This window comes from Emys orbicularis, chromosome 13 (assembly GCF_028017835.1).
Source record: "Emys orbicularis isolate rEmyOrb1 chromosome 13, rEmyOrb1.hap1, whole genome shotgun sequence".
NCBI classification, from domain to species: Eukaryota; Metazoa; Chordata; order Testudines; family Emydidae; genus Emys; species Emys orbicularis.
In genome coordinates this window covers 27,955,475-27,971,533 of record NC_088695.1, presented here as the reverse complement: position 1 = coordinate 27,971,533, position 16,059 = coordinate 27,955,475, and the positions used below count along the sequence as shown (strand labels likewise).

The 16,059-nt window shown below is 45.1% G+C and overlaps 1 protein-coding gene across 1 annotated transcript in view; it reads right to left on the bottom strand.

The window, feature by feature from the left end:
• The window catches only part of NTN1 (netrin 1), a 204,720-nt gene that overhangs the window by 96,094 nt on the left and 92,567 nt on the right, over positions 1–16,059 (bottom strand). Inside the window, 1 exon segment of the mRNA XM_065415859.1 lies at positions 8,405–8,593. Coding sequence (XP_065271931.1) covers positions 8,405–8,593 — 189 coding nt within the window.

The following is a 16,059-nucleotide window of genomic DNA, read 5'->3' as shown; positions in this document are numbered from 1 at the left end:
AACAATTGTCCAGGGAAACTCATTGCCACAATATATCATCGAGGCCAAGAGCTTCTGAGGATTCAAGAAAGGACTAGACATTTATAGGGCTAACAACAGTATCCAGAGTTATAATACTAAGGATTTAAAAAGCAAAACAAACTACTGAATAAAAAAGCAGGCCAAGTGTTCTGGGAGGGGGAAATAAACATTCCTGCTTCAGGGCATCCTCTGAATGAGGATTAGGAGTGACTTTAACTGTGGGCATGTTATTCCACAATTGTCCATTCTGGGTTTCCTTGAACCTTCTTCCAAATCAGCTGGTAATGCCTACTGTTGAAGACAGGGCACTGAATTAGATGGACCTGTGGTGTGTTTCAGTCTGTCACTCCTGATGTTCCTGTGATTTGATAAGCATAAGATACCTATCCAGTCACTTGTGTGCATTTCCTTACTGACCCTGCGATTTGAGCCTTCTTCTGAGGTTTAACCAGCACTAAGCACCCAGTTGGGAGGAAAGGAGGTAAATCTGACTCTAAAACATGAGACAGTTGGGAACAGAGCTTAGGAACACAGGTGTTCCCATCAGATCATTGGTCCATCACATCTCGCATCCTACTTCTGGCAGTGGCAAATGTCTTTGTAGAGGAAAGCAAGAAAAAAACATGGGTGATGCTCCCTTTAAGTTGTGAAACAAAAGCATTGTACAGATAGCCCATGCAAAAGAGTGGTGCAGGATCAGAACAGAATCTTAACACTTAGCACAACCTTCAACAAAGTCTCTGCTGTGTCTTGTTTTCTCTTCTCTTTCCTTTAATTTATTTGCCTTGTTATCTGTTTCATACTCACCCTCTCCCTCGTTTCATATTTTCAGTCATTTTATAACAACAACAACAACAACAACAAAGGAGCTCAGTATCATTATCCCCATTTTACAGATGGGGAAACTGAGGCACAAAGACTTGCGCAAGCTTACTCAGAAGACCAGTGACAAAGCCAGGAATGGTCCCAATGGGCAAAACTCCCATTGATGTTCTGAGGAAAGGGCCAAAGTGAAACAGCAGAGCTAGCTCTGGGCATTTGGCGGGGCTATGGGGCCCTCTTCCGACCAGGCTGCTTAGAGCCCGGGAGTGTCAAAGATGCTGCCCCTTTAATGTCTGAAAGGCCCCTTAGGTGGTGTTAGTGCCTGCACTCTATTTCCTGATACCGAGTAGGAGTTAGGATGGAATCACCCTGTTATTTAACCAAATGACAGCACAAGGCTTTCCTTAAAGCAAGCATGTTTAGTTGCCATTAGGTGGTTCCCTCTTGATCTCAAGGACCCCACAGTCCCCATCTTCATGAAGCTGGCTCTGAGCAAAGTTACTGGGATCCAGGCCTGGTGATTATCTCAGCAATAAATAACATGCTGGAGAACAAGTTTCAAGTGGCCTCTTTCACTTCACCTGCAGTGTCTGCCAGTGCATCCATTAGCAGGTGTATTACCATTAGCAGCATGCGTGTGTGCAACCTGGAGAAATCGTCACATGCACAGATACCAAACTGTGTGTGCAGATACAAAACTGGGGGCTCTGCACACACACACAGGTGGGAGTGCACACAGCAATCACGGAAACTACATGACAGTTGGCCCAATCTGTCTCCAAAAGGGAAACTTCCATATTGTGCCTGGATGAGTGAAAGGCAGTAAATTCAGGAAGGATAGGGTCAAACTTTTTACGCAGGGTGGGTAATAATCCTTCAGTGAAGATTTACAATTCTGCTGAGACTCTGTGTTGATACTGAGCTGAAATTGCAAGTTGGAGGGGGAAGATTCGTTTTCTTAATGAAATTTTTAATCTTGCATTAGGCGATCTAGCTGTTTCTCCTACCTATGCCAAATCTCACCCCTCTGCAATAGGTTTACATTGGCAACTTCAGCACAAGTGCATTCATGGTTCATATCACTTGTCGTCTTTTCATCAAAAGCATGTAAATCCTTTCCCCTCAAAGTGCAGAACTGTTTTATGGAAATGCTATAAAACCCTACAGGTTCTCTGTTTCAATATAATTACATTAGGACCGATAGTCTGGCAAATATCAGGACTGAATTTAATCAAAAGAGCTAATGGAATCTACTCTACTTATAATAGCTTATGACGGAATGGGTTTACATAGGCTGGAGATGTGGAATTTCACTTGCAACATCATTGAGAGGTAAGGGTGGGTCGGGGGGAAGTAAATCAAAGTAAGCATGGAGCTTTATTTCGGAGGAAAGACCAATTTTGATTCCATGGTTTAGGGCTTGATCCTGCTTCCACTGAAGTCAGGGAGAGGCTGGGACACAAATGTTTTAAAAAGATATTTGTATAGGTTTTTGCCCAACTGTTTTTCACACACAGTGTCAAGCATATTGGGATAAGCTGAAGAGATGCAGAAAGGAACCCCAGTTCCTAGTTCAGTTGCTAGAATATAGGAGCATCATATTCATTTAGGGTTGATCCAAAGCTCACTGGAATCAACAGAAAGACTCCTATTCATTTCAATGGGCTTTGGATCAGCCAAGAGATACCGGGCTCACTCATGCAATCTGACCTCTAAACCTGAAAGACATGAAGGCCCCTTCCTGACCCACTTGCTTCTCTCATTTTGTCTGACCACCCACCATCAGAAGTAATAGGGCTGCTCCTTTTGCTTCCAGGCTCTGCCCTGGAGAGCCTGGCATAATCCCAACACTGCCACTTCATGCAATATCCCTTCTCAATCTGGCTCCAGTTCCCTTGCATGTGGTTTGCAGCCAAATTGCAATGTCTGGCTGAGCAGGCTGCCAGTCTAGTAAAAAAGTTTTCCATGTGCCTTCATGCCATGTGCTGGCTCTTGCATGGGTCTGGGAAGCAGCCTCTGCATCCATTGAAATCTTTCTTTGTAAGAAGATAACAGGAAGGAAGCAAATGTACAGTAAATCAACATGAGCATAAGAGCGTAACTCTTTAACAGGACACTGTCAGGTTAAAAGTCATCCTTTCAAGCCCCAAACAAACACACGTTTCCTTACCTGCGTTTCCAAGCCCACAGTGGATCATTAAAACTGAAATATTTTTTTAAAAAGAATGCATTTTCATTATGCCCTTTGTTCACTGCCCCCTCTCCCCCTTTAACAAAAGCGTCACTTAGTCTGGACAGGAGAACTACCTGGGTCATTTTTACTTCCTGTTTACAGCTCATTCACAATTTGATCTTCATACACTTGCCCAATGTGCAACGCTGGGAACCAAAACACAACAAGGGACCTATTTATGGGTTTTTTTAAAAAATGTTTTAATTGAATTTTTTTTTAAAAAATCCACCCTGCAGACATTTCTAAAAACTCTTTGGTAAAACCCATTTTGTAAAAACCCATTTCTGAGGAAACCAACTGGGTATATGAAAGTGTCCCTTTAGAGAACACAATTTTGTTCATCCAGCATTCTCTTTTACCTTGCCATTAGATATAAAATAAATCAAGAAATGCAATCCTGTTATAGTATGGAGTGAAAGATGAATAACACACGTATGAGGAAAAGCAATTTAGCTAAATGTGTCTGTTAGGTTGAATTAATGAAGTTGAATTATTACATACAAACATATCCAACAGATCCTTTATCGAACACGTGTTATAAGTTCACACCAGGCAAAATATGCTTGCAAGAATGATTAAGTATGCTGCATGCTGGCTTGACAGTTCTCTATCAATTTTAATTTCACAAGACACTGGTATTTTATTAAATGTGTTAAACGTAAAATGTGAATGGAGCATTGCAATGGTTGAAAGAATCAAGTCTTATAGAGAAACATGAGTCATTTGTAAGGCTGATGGCAAATGCAATAGAGTGGTTAATTTCTTAATTTTAAATGCATTCAGTCCACATGAGATTCTGGGGGAGCCAAGCCCATCAACAGATGGTTTGGTGAGATGATAAATTAATATTGTTATCAATGGAGAAATGGCTGAAATCGTTAGATGATAGCTCTTTTTAACAATTATTTTACCATTTTAAAAAATTATTTTATAATAGAGCCAAAGTTCATAAAGAACAACAGTGGAAAACGAAAAGCCTCTGTATTGTAAAGAGCTCAGGAATACGATGGTTCAAAGGAATTCCCCTTTCTGCAGGAAACTTCATTTCATCTGCGTTTGTATAGGACAATAGATTATACCAACAATAAACCATTCCAACTACTGTGAAATTGTGCTGAATAGCTGGAGAGTCAGGGGCTTCTCAATCGTTAGCATATTTATTACGTACCTTTGTATCTATTAGCTCCAATAGCCGGGGTTTTGTTATAAACTATAGAGGGTGGGGGAAAGTACTCAAATTTGTTGATCTCTAATGCAAGAGCAGGAGCTATTCAGGAACAAGCCACATCAAGATAAATTCATTGCAAAGTGAATTTAGTAGAATTAATTAGGATTGCAAAGTGTTTTACAAAGGTGGGTAAGCATTATTCTCATGGGGAGACTGACACATAGAGGGGTTAAGTCACTGTCCAAACAGACACCAAGTCACTGGCAGAACTAGAACTAGGATCTCCTTAAGCTTAACTATGGGCTTTAACCACAAGACCATACTGCCTCAATCAGGTGGAACTTCATTTTTATGCCAAGAGATAGCACCTGGTGTATGTACCACCATGGGGGTGCTGCATGGGACTTGTGCTGTCTCTTTTTACAGGGATGAATTGCACCTTTTGTGCCTGTGGAAGATGCTGGCTTGACAGGCATGGAGAATAGGTACATCAGTGGCAATGGAAAACTGCTCCATCAGTGAGCTTCAGGGAGGGGGACACCTCTGGGGGATAAAAAGATAAGTCCGTTTTCATGGCCATTCTATCCTATGCCCAACCAAATATTTGTTGTGAGAAGGAATAGTCAGCAGTAAAGAACCACCCACCCGTTCCCCTAGAACACTGATATCAGAGTATCAACAGCAGTCAGCACAACCCAGCACAGGGACTCTGACCATTGCTGAAAGGCATAATGGAGGCAGCCTATTGATTTGGGCCAAATTTAAGGGACTCCAGAGCTTGGAGGATGGGGAGGGGGAGGAGCATTGGTGTAAACTGCCATTTGGCTGACTGTAGTGAAGTGATCCTGAGCTGATGCTACATCAAAAGTCTTTCCTTCCACACAGCTGGGCTCACAAGAGCAGCCCATTCCCTGCATAATGGAATCCAATCCTGCTATCACCAAAGTTGATGGCAAAATGTCCATTGACTTCACTGGAAGCAGCATTGGATTTAGACCCTGAACATTGTGACAGCTGGATTTGGTGCACTGGGGAAACCCCCTTAGATAAGAAGGGTGCATTCTGCTACCATCACATGCAGCCAGGAGACTTGGCCCTGGTAAAGCCAAGCCAAAATAGTTCCTTTCCACTCGCTAAAGCTTTAGTGCTTTGGACTGAATATTGGGCATAATATCTACCATGGGGGAAAGCAGCTAAGACACTTAGGAACCTACGTTCCACTGGGATTTAGGTACTTTGGAAAATTTTATCCGGTTTCTTCCAGAGGCAATAAAATAAGTTTTATGTTCCACCTGAAAAAAAAAGAACAAGTTAAAAAGGCAACAATCCCGGCTTCCAGAGACAAACTTGCATTCCTTTGAGATCCAGTAACTGACAAAAAATGACAAGCCTGTGTTGAAAATAAAAGTAAATTAGACATGGAGTTTGCAGCGGCGCTAGCATTAGCGGATACCAATGGAATGCTCCCAAGAGTAAACAAACAGGAGCAGAATCATCGTTGTGACATAATTAGAAGCATGTGAGCAAATCACTGGGTATTTCAGGAGTAAGGCCATGTCACCAGCTAGTACCAGGCAATCATAGTGTAAACACCAAATTCGCAGGACTTGACTGCTGCCTATTGCAGGGTATTAAATGACTGTCAGGTTTTCCTTAGTAAGCAGGGAGGTGTCGCCCCAAACACCACTCTTTTGGTAAAAATCCCATAGCCAGCTGCTCCAGCGTACCAGGGGTTAAAGAGAATTATGTCTATTTCAGGTAAATTAGAGGGAGGATTGGAGTAGCTGAAAGTGACCAGGCCAGGCTGATGGGTCAAGATCTGAATCCTACTAGAAGCAGGTATTTAGGGTGTATGGAAGAATGAGGGGTGAAGAGAGTGTGACACAGAGGCCCACTGGTGGTTCACTGTTCTGTGTTAGCAACTCTTGTTAGGACTGATACACTCACTGCACCTAACACACTGTTGTCATGATATATACTTAAAGTGGCATGTAATACATCACTGGAAAACTAATAACTCACTGATTATTAATATTACTTCGTGATGTATGTATGGGGTGTGTACGAGGAATTATGAATATGGGCTAGAATTATGTTCTTAAAATGTATTTGGCAAGCAATGCATAAGCCCAGTCTGCCCTAGACAAAGAGATGTGTGTTTGGTAGTCTAACCAGCCTGGTCATCAGGCAGAGACAATGAAAGTACATTTTACATAAAAGGTAAACAAAGCCATCAACCTAACAAAAAGGTCTGTTTTCCATAGAAAATTTGGAGTTTTAATTGAAAAAATGAAAACCCAAGACTTTTCAGCCAAAACTTGCCATTTTGGGCCAAAAATTTTCAGTTTTCAGTCACCGTTTTTCAATTTTTTCCATGAGAAGACAAAATTTTCCTGTGGAAAAGGAATCCATTTTCCAGCCAGCCCTACGAACTACCTATTGTCAGTTGGGTATCTTTGTTTTCTGAACAGGGCATCTCAGGCATGTAATTCATCTTCCTCCCACCAGCTTGGCCGAGAGTTGAAACCAGGCCTGATTTTCATGGTCTGATCCTTCCTTACCCTGTATACCCACAATTTAGAAAAGGCTGAGCAGGACTTGGGGTGCTGAGGACTCCAACCCAACGATAGTGAGAGGTTAATGTGCAGCCACCACCTACACCTGGCTAGTACAAGGCACGCAGCCTAGAAAGTAGACAGCATTGCTAAGCACCTCATGTACAGGGTCAGAATCCCACCTAAGCCCATGTATCCTCAGACATGCCCATTCTCCACCCACTCCCTGCCTCCTTTGACCATGAACTCTTAAGGGAGCACCTCCCAAAGACTAACTGTTGCTCACTGTAACCTAAGTCACCGCCCCCCCCCCATCGCCTCTGCTCATACGTACACAAAAGGACAGCTGCCTTCGCATTCTGCAGCAGGTGCCTGTCTCAATATCGCCAAATAAAAATGGTTTGAAAAATCAATTAAAGGGCATTTGAGCAAGCCCAGATCGAATGACGACACAATGTCTGTGGAATTCCAGAGTACTAGAATTTAGGGGCTAACCCAACAGATCCTCCTATGCTCTCAAGGAACCCTTAGAGTTCTGGCTCGAGCCCAAATCACCTATGGCAGTTTCATTTCCAACGAAGGGGAAAATTAAAACATCACATCAGAAAAATTAAATGATTATTGCCTGGTCCGCTGAGCTGTAATAGATCCCCCTGCCTCCCTTTTTATTATTATTTTGTCCAGAGGAACAAAGCTGTTGGTACATGGATTAAATATTCTCTTTTCCTTTCTCTCCCTAATGCTTGCGACCTATGTTGTGTGTACAGCAGATATATGGATTCGTAAGAGATATGACCTTTGTCCTCCCTGATGCTAAGCCTGTTGAATGGAGCCCACTGTTTGCTGGTATGCACACCTGTGAGAAGGTGTGGGAGGCGGGGGACCAGAGCTTTGGTTTTTAATGTCAGAGATCCCTTTGCTGATCTGAATAACCGTAGCAATCCGTGAACACCTTTGTTTTTCTTCTCCTTTGGCTGCGTTTTCTTTTCCATTTCATTGTTTGTTTTTGCTTGCCTGGTCACACGTGTTGTGAATAGCCGCTCAAACCCACTGAATATGTGAGTGTATATGTGTCTCTCTCTTAAGCTATGACAGGTGCAATAAAAGACCTTTTTTCCCCCAATGAGTGAGATTTGAGCGTGTCACCCATTTGTCAGAAACAGCCTCTAAATCTGCACAAGTCAAATTTGTGTCCATGCACATCAGGTAGTTGTGGCTTTGTACCATCTAAATGGCAGGCGCAGCTTGGTGTTTGGTTAAGATCGCTTTAAAAATATGATCCAAAACATCTTCTTGAAATAGACATTGCAAAATCTTTCATCCTCAGAGCAGAGATGCTTTTAAAAGCTACCTTCAAACTCTCTTTCTAAATAGCCAGGGCTTGGCAGGTCTGGTGAGTATGGCTGTGGGGAATAAGGTGAGGTGGAGAAAAAGGTGTGAGGGGGTGAAGGAAGAGGTATTTTTGTGGTTTGGCCTTTGAGAAGGTAGAGTGGGAATAGACTAACAACAGAAACAGCTATGGAGATAAGACAGGAAGGGAAGGGTTGGGGGGAACAGTCTGTTCAGTATCCCAGACATCACCTTAGGCATTCCTTCCCTGCATACCTTTGCATGCTTTCCTGTGGGTGATCGGCTTGGTCATGTCCCGGTAGTAGCCCTCTTTGCAGTAGTGGCAATGGCGGCCCGCCGTGTTGTGCCGGCAGTTAAGGCAGACCCCTCCACTCTTGCGGCCTGAAAGCTTGTAGAGCTCCATGTTAAAGCGGCATCTCCGGGCATGAAGGTTGCAGTTACAAGCTGCAGGAAAGGAGACAAAAAGCAGAAAAGTTGCCACTTGTGGTACATGAGTCTCATGAACCAATGCAGAGCTATATCTCAGCCCCTTGATTCCTAATGACAGACTCAACCCCTGATCATGGGGAAACTGGATCTCAGTATGCCATGGACCAAATGTAGACTACTGGCCATTACCACAGAGGCTAAGGAGGGGGAGGAAGCTGGACATTAGCAGGTCAATCTGGTTTCTATGAACAAGAATCAATCTGAAACTCCGTACAAATATGCAAAGGGACCAGATTTTTCTTTCAGACACTGGAAAACAAGTCAGTGGTGTTGCTCCAGACTTACACAGCCTAGATTGTAAGCCCTTTGGGGCTGGGAGTGACGTTAACCATATGTTTATACAGCAGCTTGAACAATGGGACCCAGCCTGGTTGGCCCTCAATGCAACGTGCATGTTAAATTTAAAAAGACGGTAATTTGTTACATTCATGATCTTGCCCTTGCACCTGAGACTGGGAGTGGAAGTGCCAAAATACCATGGGAAGGGTTGCTTTCCCAGCCTTAAGGGTAGCAAGCCACTGAAGAAACCAGCTCCTGAGGGTATGTCTACCCTGCAATTAAAATCCCGCGGCTGGTTGGTGCCAGCTGCCTCAGGCTTATGGGGCTCAGGCTACGGGGCTGTTTAATTGCAGCGTAGGTGTTTGGGACAAGCTGTGACCCTCTCACCTTGCAGGGTCCTAGATCCCGGGCTCCAGAACAATCCTGAACATCTGCACCACAATGAAACAGCCCCTCAGCCCAAGCCACGTGAGCCTGAGTCAGCTGGCACGGGCCAGCTACAGGTTTTTAACTGCAGTGTAAACATACCCTGAGAGATTTCCAACTGAGTATTGGAGACTCCTGGGGCATGGAGAGTTTGGGGAAGCACATCAGCTTCAGAGGGGTTATCCCATCCTTCTGAGGTTACACCCTCACAACGGGATAACAGCGCAGGAAGTGGAACCCCTTGACCCTCCCCTCTTATAGTCAGCCAGAAGGAAGAGCCTGGATCAAAATGTGCTTGAATTTTGGATGCAGATTTGAGCTTTGGGGGCGAGGCCCGTGTCTAGTTAAAATGGTGGTGCCTGCCTTTGATAGGCTTCTGCCATTTGCAGTCAGAAACATTTGTGACTGTCAGCTTCACTGGAGTAACATTTGAGCGCCATGCAAACTGTTATCATCTACCCTCTGATTTGCTCTTGAAGCGACACTGCATTAACTAGTGTTAAATACAGAACATCCTGCAGCCGGACAGACATCTCCTGAGCCTGTGGAATCCAGTTCACCAGTATGTAATTGTTCAGCACATTCCTAAGACATGCCTCCCCTCTCCCCAGTCTCTACCCCACTTTTAAAGTGTCAGAGGCAAACTCTCCTTTCCCACCACACACACTTGCTGTACAGTTCGGAGATGCTCAGTTTGTGTGCATTCTAAGGATCTGAAATAGTTCTATCAAACCTTCCCCTTTAACATTTCTAGAAAGGTTTGGATTCTGTAGTCTCACCATTCACTGTGTGTCTAGATCACCATTACAATGCAACCTCCCGCTCCTTCACACCAGCCGTTCTCAGCCTGCTGCAGGGATTGGGCCAACCTGACATTGTTAGTTAAATACCAAGCAGTCCTCTCTGTTGAGTAGTTACGCCATGATTGAACCTGCCAGGAGATGCCAGATCTTTCTGCCATATGCAACCTAATGTCAACATGGTGGCTATTTTTAACAAGGGCCAGTACAAAAGAAAACTAAGAAGAGAACATCAAAAGCTCAGCCCCTCCCCTGCCATTCCCCAGAGCTGTCAAGAGGCAGTTGCAAGAACTGTGTGCTTTGCAGAGTATTTTATAGCTTGTTTTCTTTTCCCTTTGCTTTTATTTGCCCTACAGCGTTGAACAATGCAGCAAAGCAATGCAAACCCACATCTGGGCCTCTCCGTTCTGCGAAGGGAAGGTGTCAGAGCTCTCGTCACCTTCCTTTAGAACAGAGACATCTTAATCCCATTCCTTCCTGTTTACCTCATGCTCCTTGCCCAAGACAAAGACCTGTGGTATTTGCTTAATTATCAAATTTCAGCCTAAAAAATTACAGTGCGGTTCCATTTTATTTTTTCTGAGCAGTTACTGTTCTGCTCCTGACTTGCAACCAACCTATCCCTATTGGGGAGCAAAATACCCTATCTGCCTAGAACAGCAGGGCAGAAAAGGCTTTCTGTGTTTTTGTTCTGTATTTTGTTTCATTATCTGATGCTGTGAGGCCTGCTGGGGCTTGAACTAGCCCCCTCCAATCCCAAAGCAGCAGCTCTGCCCCGTGAAATAAAAAACTTTCTTAACACCAGGAGCAGCACTGAGATTATCTTTCAGGATATTCCCGGCCACTGGAATCCATTAACACCAACCGGCTATGAGACTTCAAGCCAAACACTCAGACTATCTCCTTAGCCGGGCTCACCTGCTATATGTGCCCTGCTAGGAAGACAACGACCTGTTGGCATGGGGGGGATTTCTGATGGTAGGATTTTGCCTGCACAACAGATACATTCATAGAATCATAGAATCATAGAATATCAGGGTTGGAAGGGACCTCAGGAGGTCATCTAGTCCAACCCCCTGCTCAAAGCAGGACCAATTCCCAACTAAATCATCCCAGCCAGGGCTTTGTCAAGCCGGGCCTTAAAAACCTTCACAAGTAGTACAAGTGCAACTAACGAGGCTCTCATCTAGAACAAAAATAGGATCCAGGCATTCAGCATGTTCTGGATTTTATTTTTCTTGCAATTTTTTTCTTTATACAGCTGAAACTACAGTAAGAGGACTTGGGGTGGGGGGTGAAGGTGTTACACTTTTTGTGAGGGGAAAGCACTGAAGTGTTTTGTTGCCAATGTCTCCAAGCCCCAGGCCCACTCCCCTGTGCTCTGCCATAGCCAGCCTTTCAGGCCCATCATAGCCCCCTCTCCTAATGCAGGGGCAGGTGAATCTCCGCTCTCACTGAAAAGAAAAACTTTCTAGCCCTTTTCCCTGCAAAGGACCTTGGAAGCAGAAACCAACAGCGGAGGCTGAAAGAAGCAAGCAGCTCAGGCTCCCCGTCAGCAGCAGGAGACTAAGGGGCTTAAAGATTCGCATGGCACATACACACTCACTGCTCATAGAATGTTTGGAGGTACCTCAGCGAACCCCTGGAGGGGACTCCATAGCCCTGCACAGCAGTGGGGAGGAACCGTTGCTGTTGGGGGGCCAGTTCTGCATTTTACCTTCCTCTCTCTCATGGCTCTTTCTCATGTGCGCCATTCTGCAAACCCTGCTCACTTCCGTCTGCCTGGCCTCAGCCTTACCTTCGATGAAAGCACCTTAGTGCCAGCCAGCCTACCCTTCCCAGGAGATTCCCCTCCCCCGCCCACACACTGCTCACACTATTGTTAGCTCCCTCAACATACCAAATGGTCCCCTCCCTCCACCCACACACCAATAGCTTCCACAAGCTTTGTTTCTGGTTCTCTCACCCTCTCCGCCTCCTTTATCTCCTCCCCTTCTCTTCTTGCTTCCCTCCTCTGTATGTTCAAACTGCCAAAGGATCTTCATTCCCCACCGCTCCATTTCTTGTACACAACACACCCCTGCACTTAGAGCAAACTTCAGCATTGTTTGGGCGGGGGAGGAGGCTGCACCAGGATTCACGTCTCCATCTATGTCCAGCTCAGATACAAAACGTGGGAACAAAGAACCTTCTTCCCTCCCCCACCCGCCACCCTTCCTTTCTGAGCCCGGAGAAGAGGGGGAACCATGAACCATAACATTTAATTTTCCTGCCTCCTTATCCTTGCTGTGGAATGATTCCTATGGAGTGTCAGGCAGTGCCAGCTCTGTGGGCTTTTTGTTGGGCCTGCAGCTCCATAATCGTCATCCTATTGCATACTGCTGCAGACACACACACACACACACACACACACACACACACACTTGTGCCCATTTATTCCTTCCCCTTCCGATGCACCTGTTTGCAGAAACCATGGCCTGTTAATCAGGCCGGCCATTGGAAGTGCGGCTAATACGGGCTCTAATTTCATGAGAAGACCGGATTTATTAGAAACTATTGTCTTCCATCCTATTCCTGAATGCCCAGTCACTGAATACTCTGGCACTATGTTCAGCTGGCCACCGGCCAGGACTAACTGGCAATTACAGTAGTTAGCCTGCTGTGCTTTATGATGCCTGTTGGGAAAGGTTTGATCTGACCGAAAAGTAGCCATGCCATTTCCCTCTTACAATAGCATGCAGGGAGGGTGGAATAATGGTGGCACATTGAATAAAGATAAATGTGAAGGAACTGAGGCCTAGATGGGCCTTTTGCAAGAGCCATGTTGGGGGACATGGCTACACCAGAGCAGTCCCCTGACACATCACTAAAAGCATGGTTCATCTTTAAGTGTAGATGAGACTGGATCCATGCTTCAGCCTTGAGCAGAGCAGAGCTGGAAGGATTTGAAGATGGTTGGCTCCCATCTATACCTTGGTCATGAGCTAATTCAGGGAGTTTGTCATATCAGAACTGGGTCTCCCAACGCTAGTTTATACATCATATATTTTCATAAATTTTATGTCCAAAAGGAACCATGAGATCATCAGGCTACAACACAGGCTAGAGAATTTCACCGTTTCCCCTGTGTTGAGCCGAATAACTTGTGTGTGACTAAAGCATATTTTCCTGAAAGGCCTCCGGTCGGCATGTCAAGACATCCACCACTTTCCTTAGGAGTTTGTTCCAATGGTTAATCACCCTTTTGTATCTTATTTTTCATTTGTCTTTGCCTAGCTTTAACCTCCAGCCATTGGTTCTTATTATACCTTTCTGTGCTAGATTAAAGAGCTCTTTATTACCTGCTCTTTTCTCTGTGAAGGTATTTGTACAAAGTAACCAAGTCACCTCTCGATCTTCCTTTTCATGAGCTGTGCCCTAAAAGGCTACCAAATCTTTCTCATGTTATCTCCCAAACTACATAATTTCTTCCTTTTGTCAATAGGAATAATAATAATTGTCAATATGATCAGCAAATGCCTAGCAGACACCCAAACCTACAGGTTAAGTACAGAACAGAAGAACACTGTCATTTGCTGAGATCTCTAGAATGCCATTGGGTGTCTCACCGTGCAGTGATACTTGCAGCGACTGTTTGTCTCCAACGTTGCCCGGGACCTGAATTGCCCTATGTTGGCTAATTTTATTCTGCAAACATGCAAATATTTCCATCATGTTCCTCTAGAAAGGGCCTTTACCTGGAGAACCAGGCTTAAGTGTAAACTAGTTAGTACCAGCTAAATGCAGATAGTACAAAAAACAGAGAAAGCCAAACCTCAGAAGAGTCAGAGGTTTGGTTTAGGGCTGGTTGAAAAATTTCAAATGAAACATTACTGAAAAATGACTTTTTGTCAAAAGTTTCCACAGCACAAAATAAGTTTTGGTGGAATTTTCCATCAGGAAAACCGAAACGTTTCATTTTGGGTCAGATTCATATTAATCTCTGCATTTACATGAGCTGCCGCAGTGCCTCATGGGAGTTGTAGTTCCAGTCCTTCATGCTCCCATTTGCTCCTAAGGGCCCAGCTTCCCAGGGGGGTGGCATCCCTCATGGCGCACCACAGCCTCTCCATTTTTCAATCAGCACTACTTTAGCTAAGCTTCCAAAAGTCTGGTTGTTCATCAAAGCCAGCTGGGCTTGCAAAATTCAGCTGGAAATCTTCAGTTCAGTCAGGAACACAGAACTGCCTGTGACACAATAGAAGCAAACCGCTTTTAAAAGCTTTTTCGAACCTTGCATAAAGTTCAGATTGTGTTGTAGGTGAAGAGACAGGCTGTGGTTTTAGATGAAAATTTGGGTCAGATTTTATTTTATCTAAGTTCTACCATCCCTTGGAAGAACACGCATAAATAGGCAGTGCATTGGCTAATGTCGGGTGGCCTGGTCCCTGAGGAAAGGGGGATCTGGGAGAGTTTCTTCGGTTCCTGCAGACCAGCTAGTCCCATCAGGCACATGTGGTTTCATTTGACATATCAGTTTGAGGTTTTAGGTGCAGAAAGACACAAAACCAGAAGCAAATGCAGAGGTCCTGAAACTCAAGCAGGCCAAAGCCAGCAGGCTTTGCACGGCACTTCCCCTCCCCAGACTGGCAGGAGCTGGGTGTTTTCACTGTGCACTGACACTCCCCTTCTCTTGCTTTCTGGGCCAGCAAGGCTTGAGTGTGCAGTGGAGGCAGCCTGCCCACTCGGTAGCAAGCTTGCCACCTTCATAAGGGCAAGCTCATTGTGTTACGACATTGCCTCTTCACCCCGTGACGCAAACAAAGGTGCGCTGGTCTGTCCCTGGTGCTGCTAGCCCTCCCTGTGCAGGGACCCCACCCTGGAGGAATTGAAAGGCTTCCTCAAAGCAGGCAAGGACCCAGCAATGACCTCCTTAGTTGACATCTCCATAGGTCTGCCAGTGACACCAGCCTCACCCAGCCCTTGTAACCGAAGTAAACTCCCTGTAACCCAGTGCTTTGGGGAATGGGGCTGGGATGTGTGGCAACACCCTCACCCCCAGTGCAGACATTACAAGGAAGTTCAGAAAGTCATCCCTCTGTGGAAGATCCCTCACTACATCACACTGAAATAATAATCAACAGCAACCAGCAATCTATTCCTACTTGCTGTGCTGGCTGACGCGCCTCTGCCTAGTATAGCGGTTACACAGGCCACAGGGATAAGCCAGAGCTATCCCCACTGCTGGATATTTGTCATCAACCATAGACTCTCGCAGCCTAAACCGAATGTAAATGCTTGCCTGGGACAATTTATTTGCATGTGCTGCACATATGAGTAAGGGAGAGGGGATGAAACAGATTTGGTTTGCCTGAGCTAAGCCACTATGGGGAAAAAATACACCAGCATATTGGGGCTGTGAAAGGGAGACCTGCTGGCAGCATGGACAGTCAGAGTGCAGGAGTGCAGTAAAGTCCACGTGATAGAATGGAGACACTACATAATAAACAGCTATGCTTTGGCAGAGTCCACGAAATCTTCGCTATGAACACGGGCTGCAGAATAAAGGAAGAATGGGCACTGTTTATGGACAAATAATGACTCATTAATGTCAAGTCACAATGGAATTTCCCATTACTGCATTGTCTGAGGCTGTGCCAGAGAAATTTGGCGTGCTTATCACCCTAGCATGCCTGCATCACACCACGCTGAGGGTAGGTCTACAGGGCAATCGGGAGGTGTGACTGCAGCCTGTGCAGACAGACCCGAGCTAGCTTAGGTGTTAGGCATGTTGCTTAATGCACGACTGGCAGGTGTTTGGATACTGACAAGCACAGCATAAGAACCTATTGAGAACAGAATAAATTAGTGCACAGAGTGATTGGATTAGCAGCTGACGAGTCGTGCTCACTCAAGCTGTAGCCTGAAGCCCCTGAA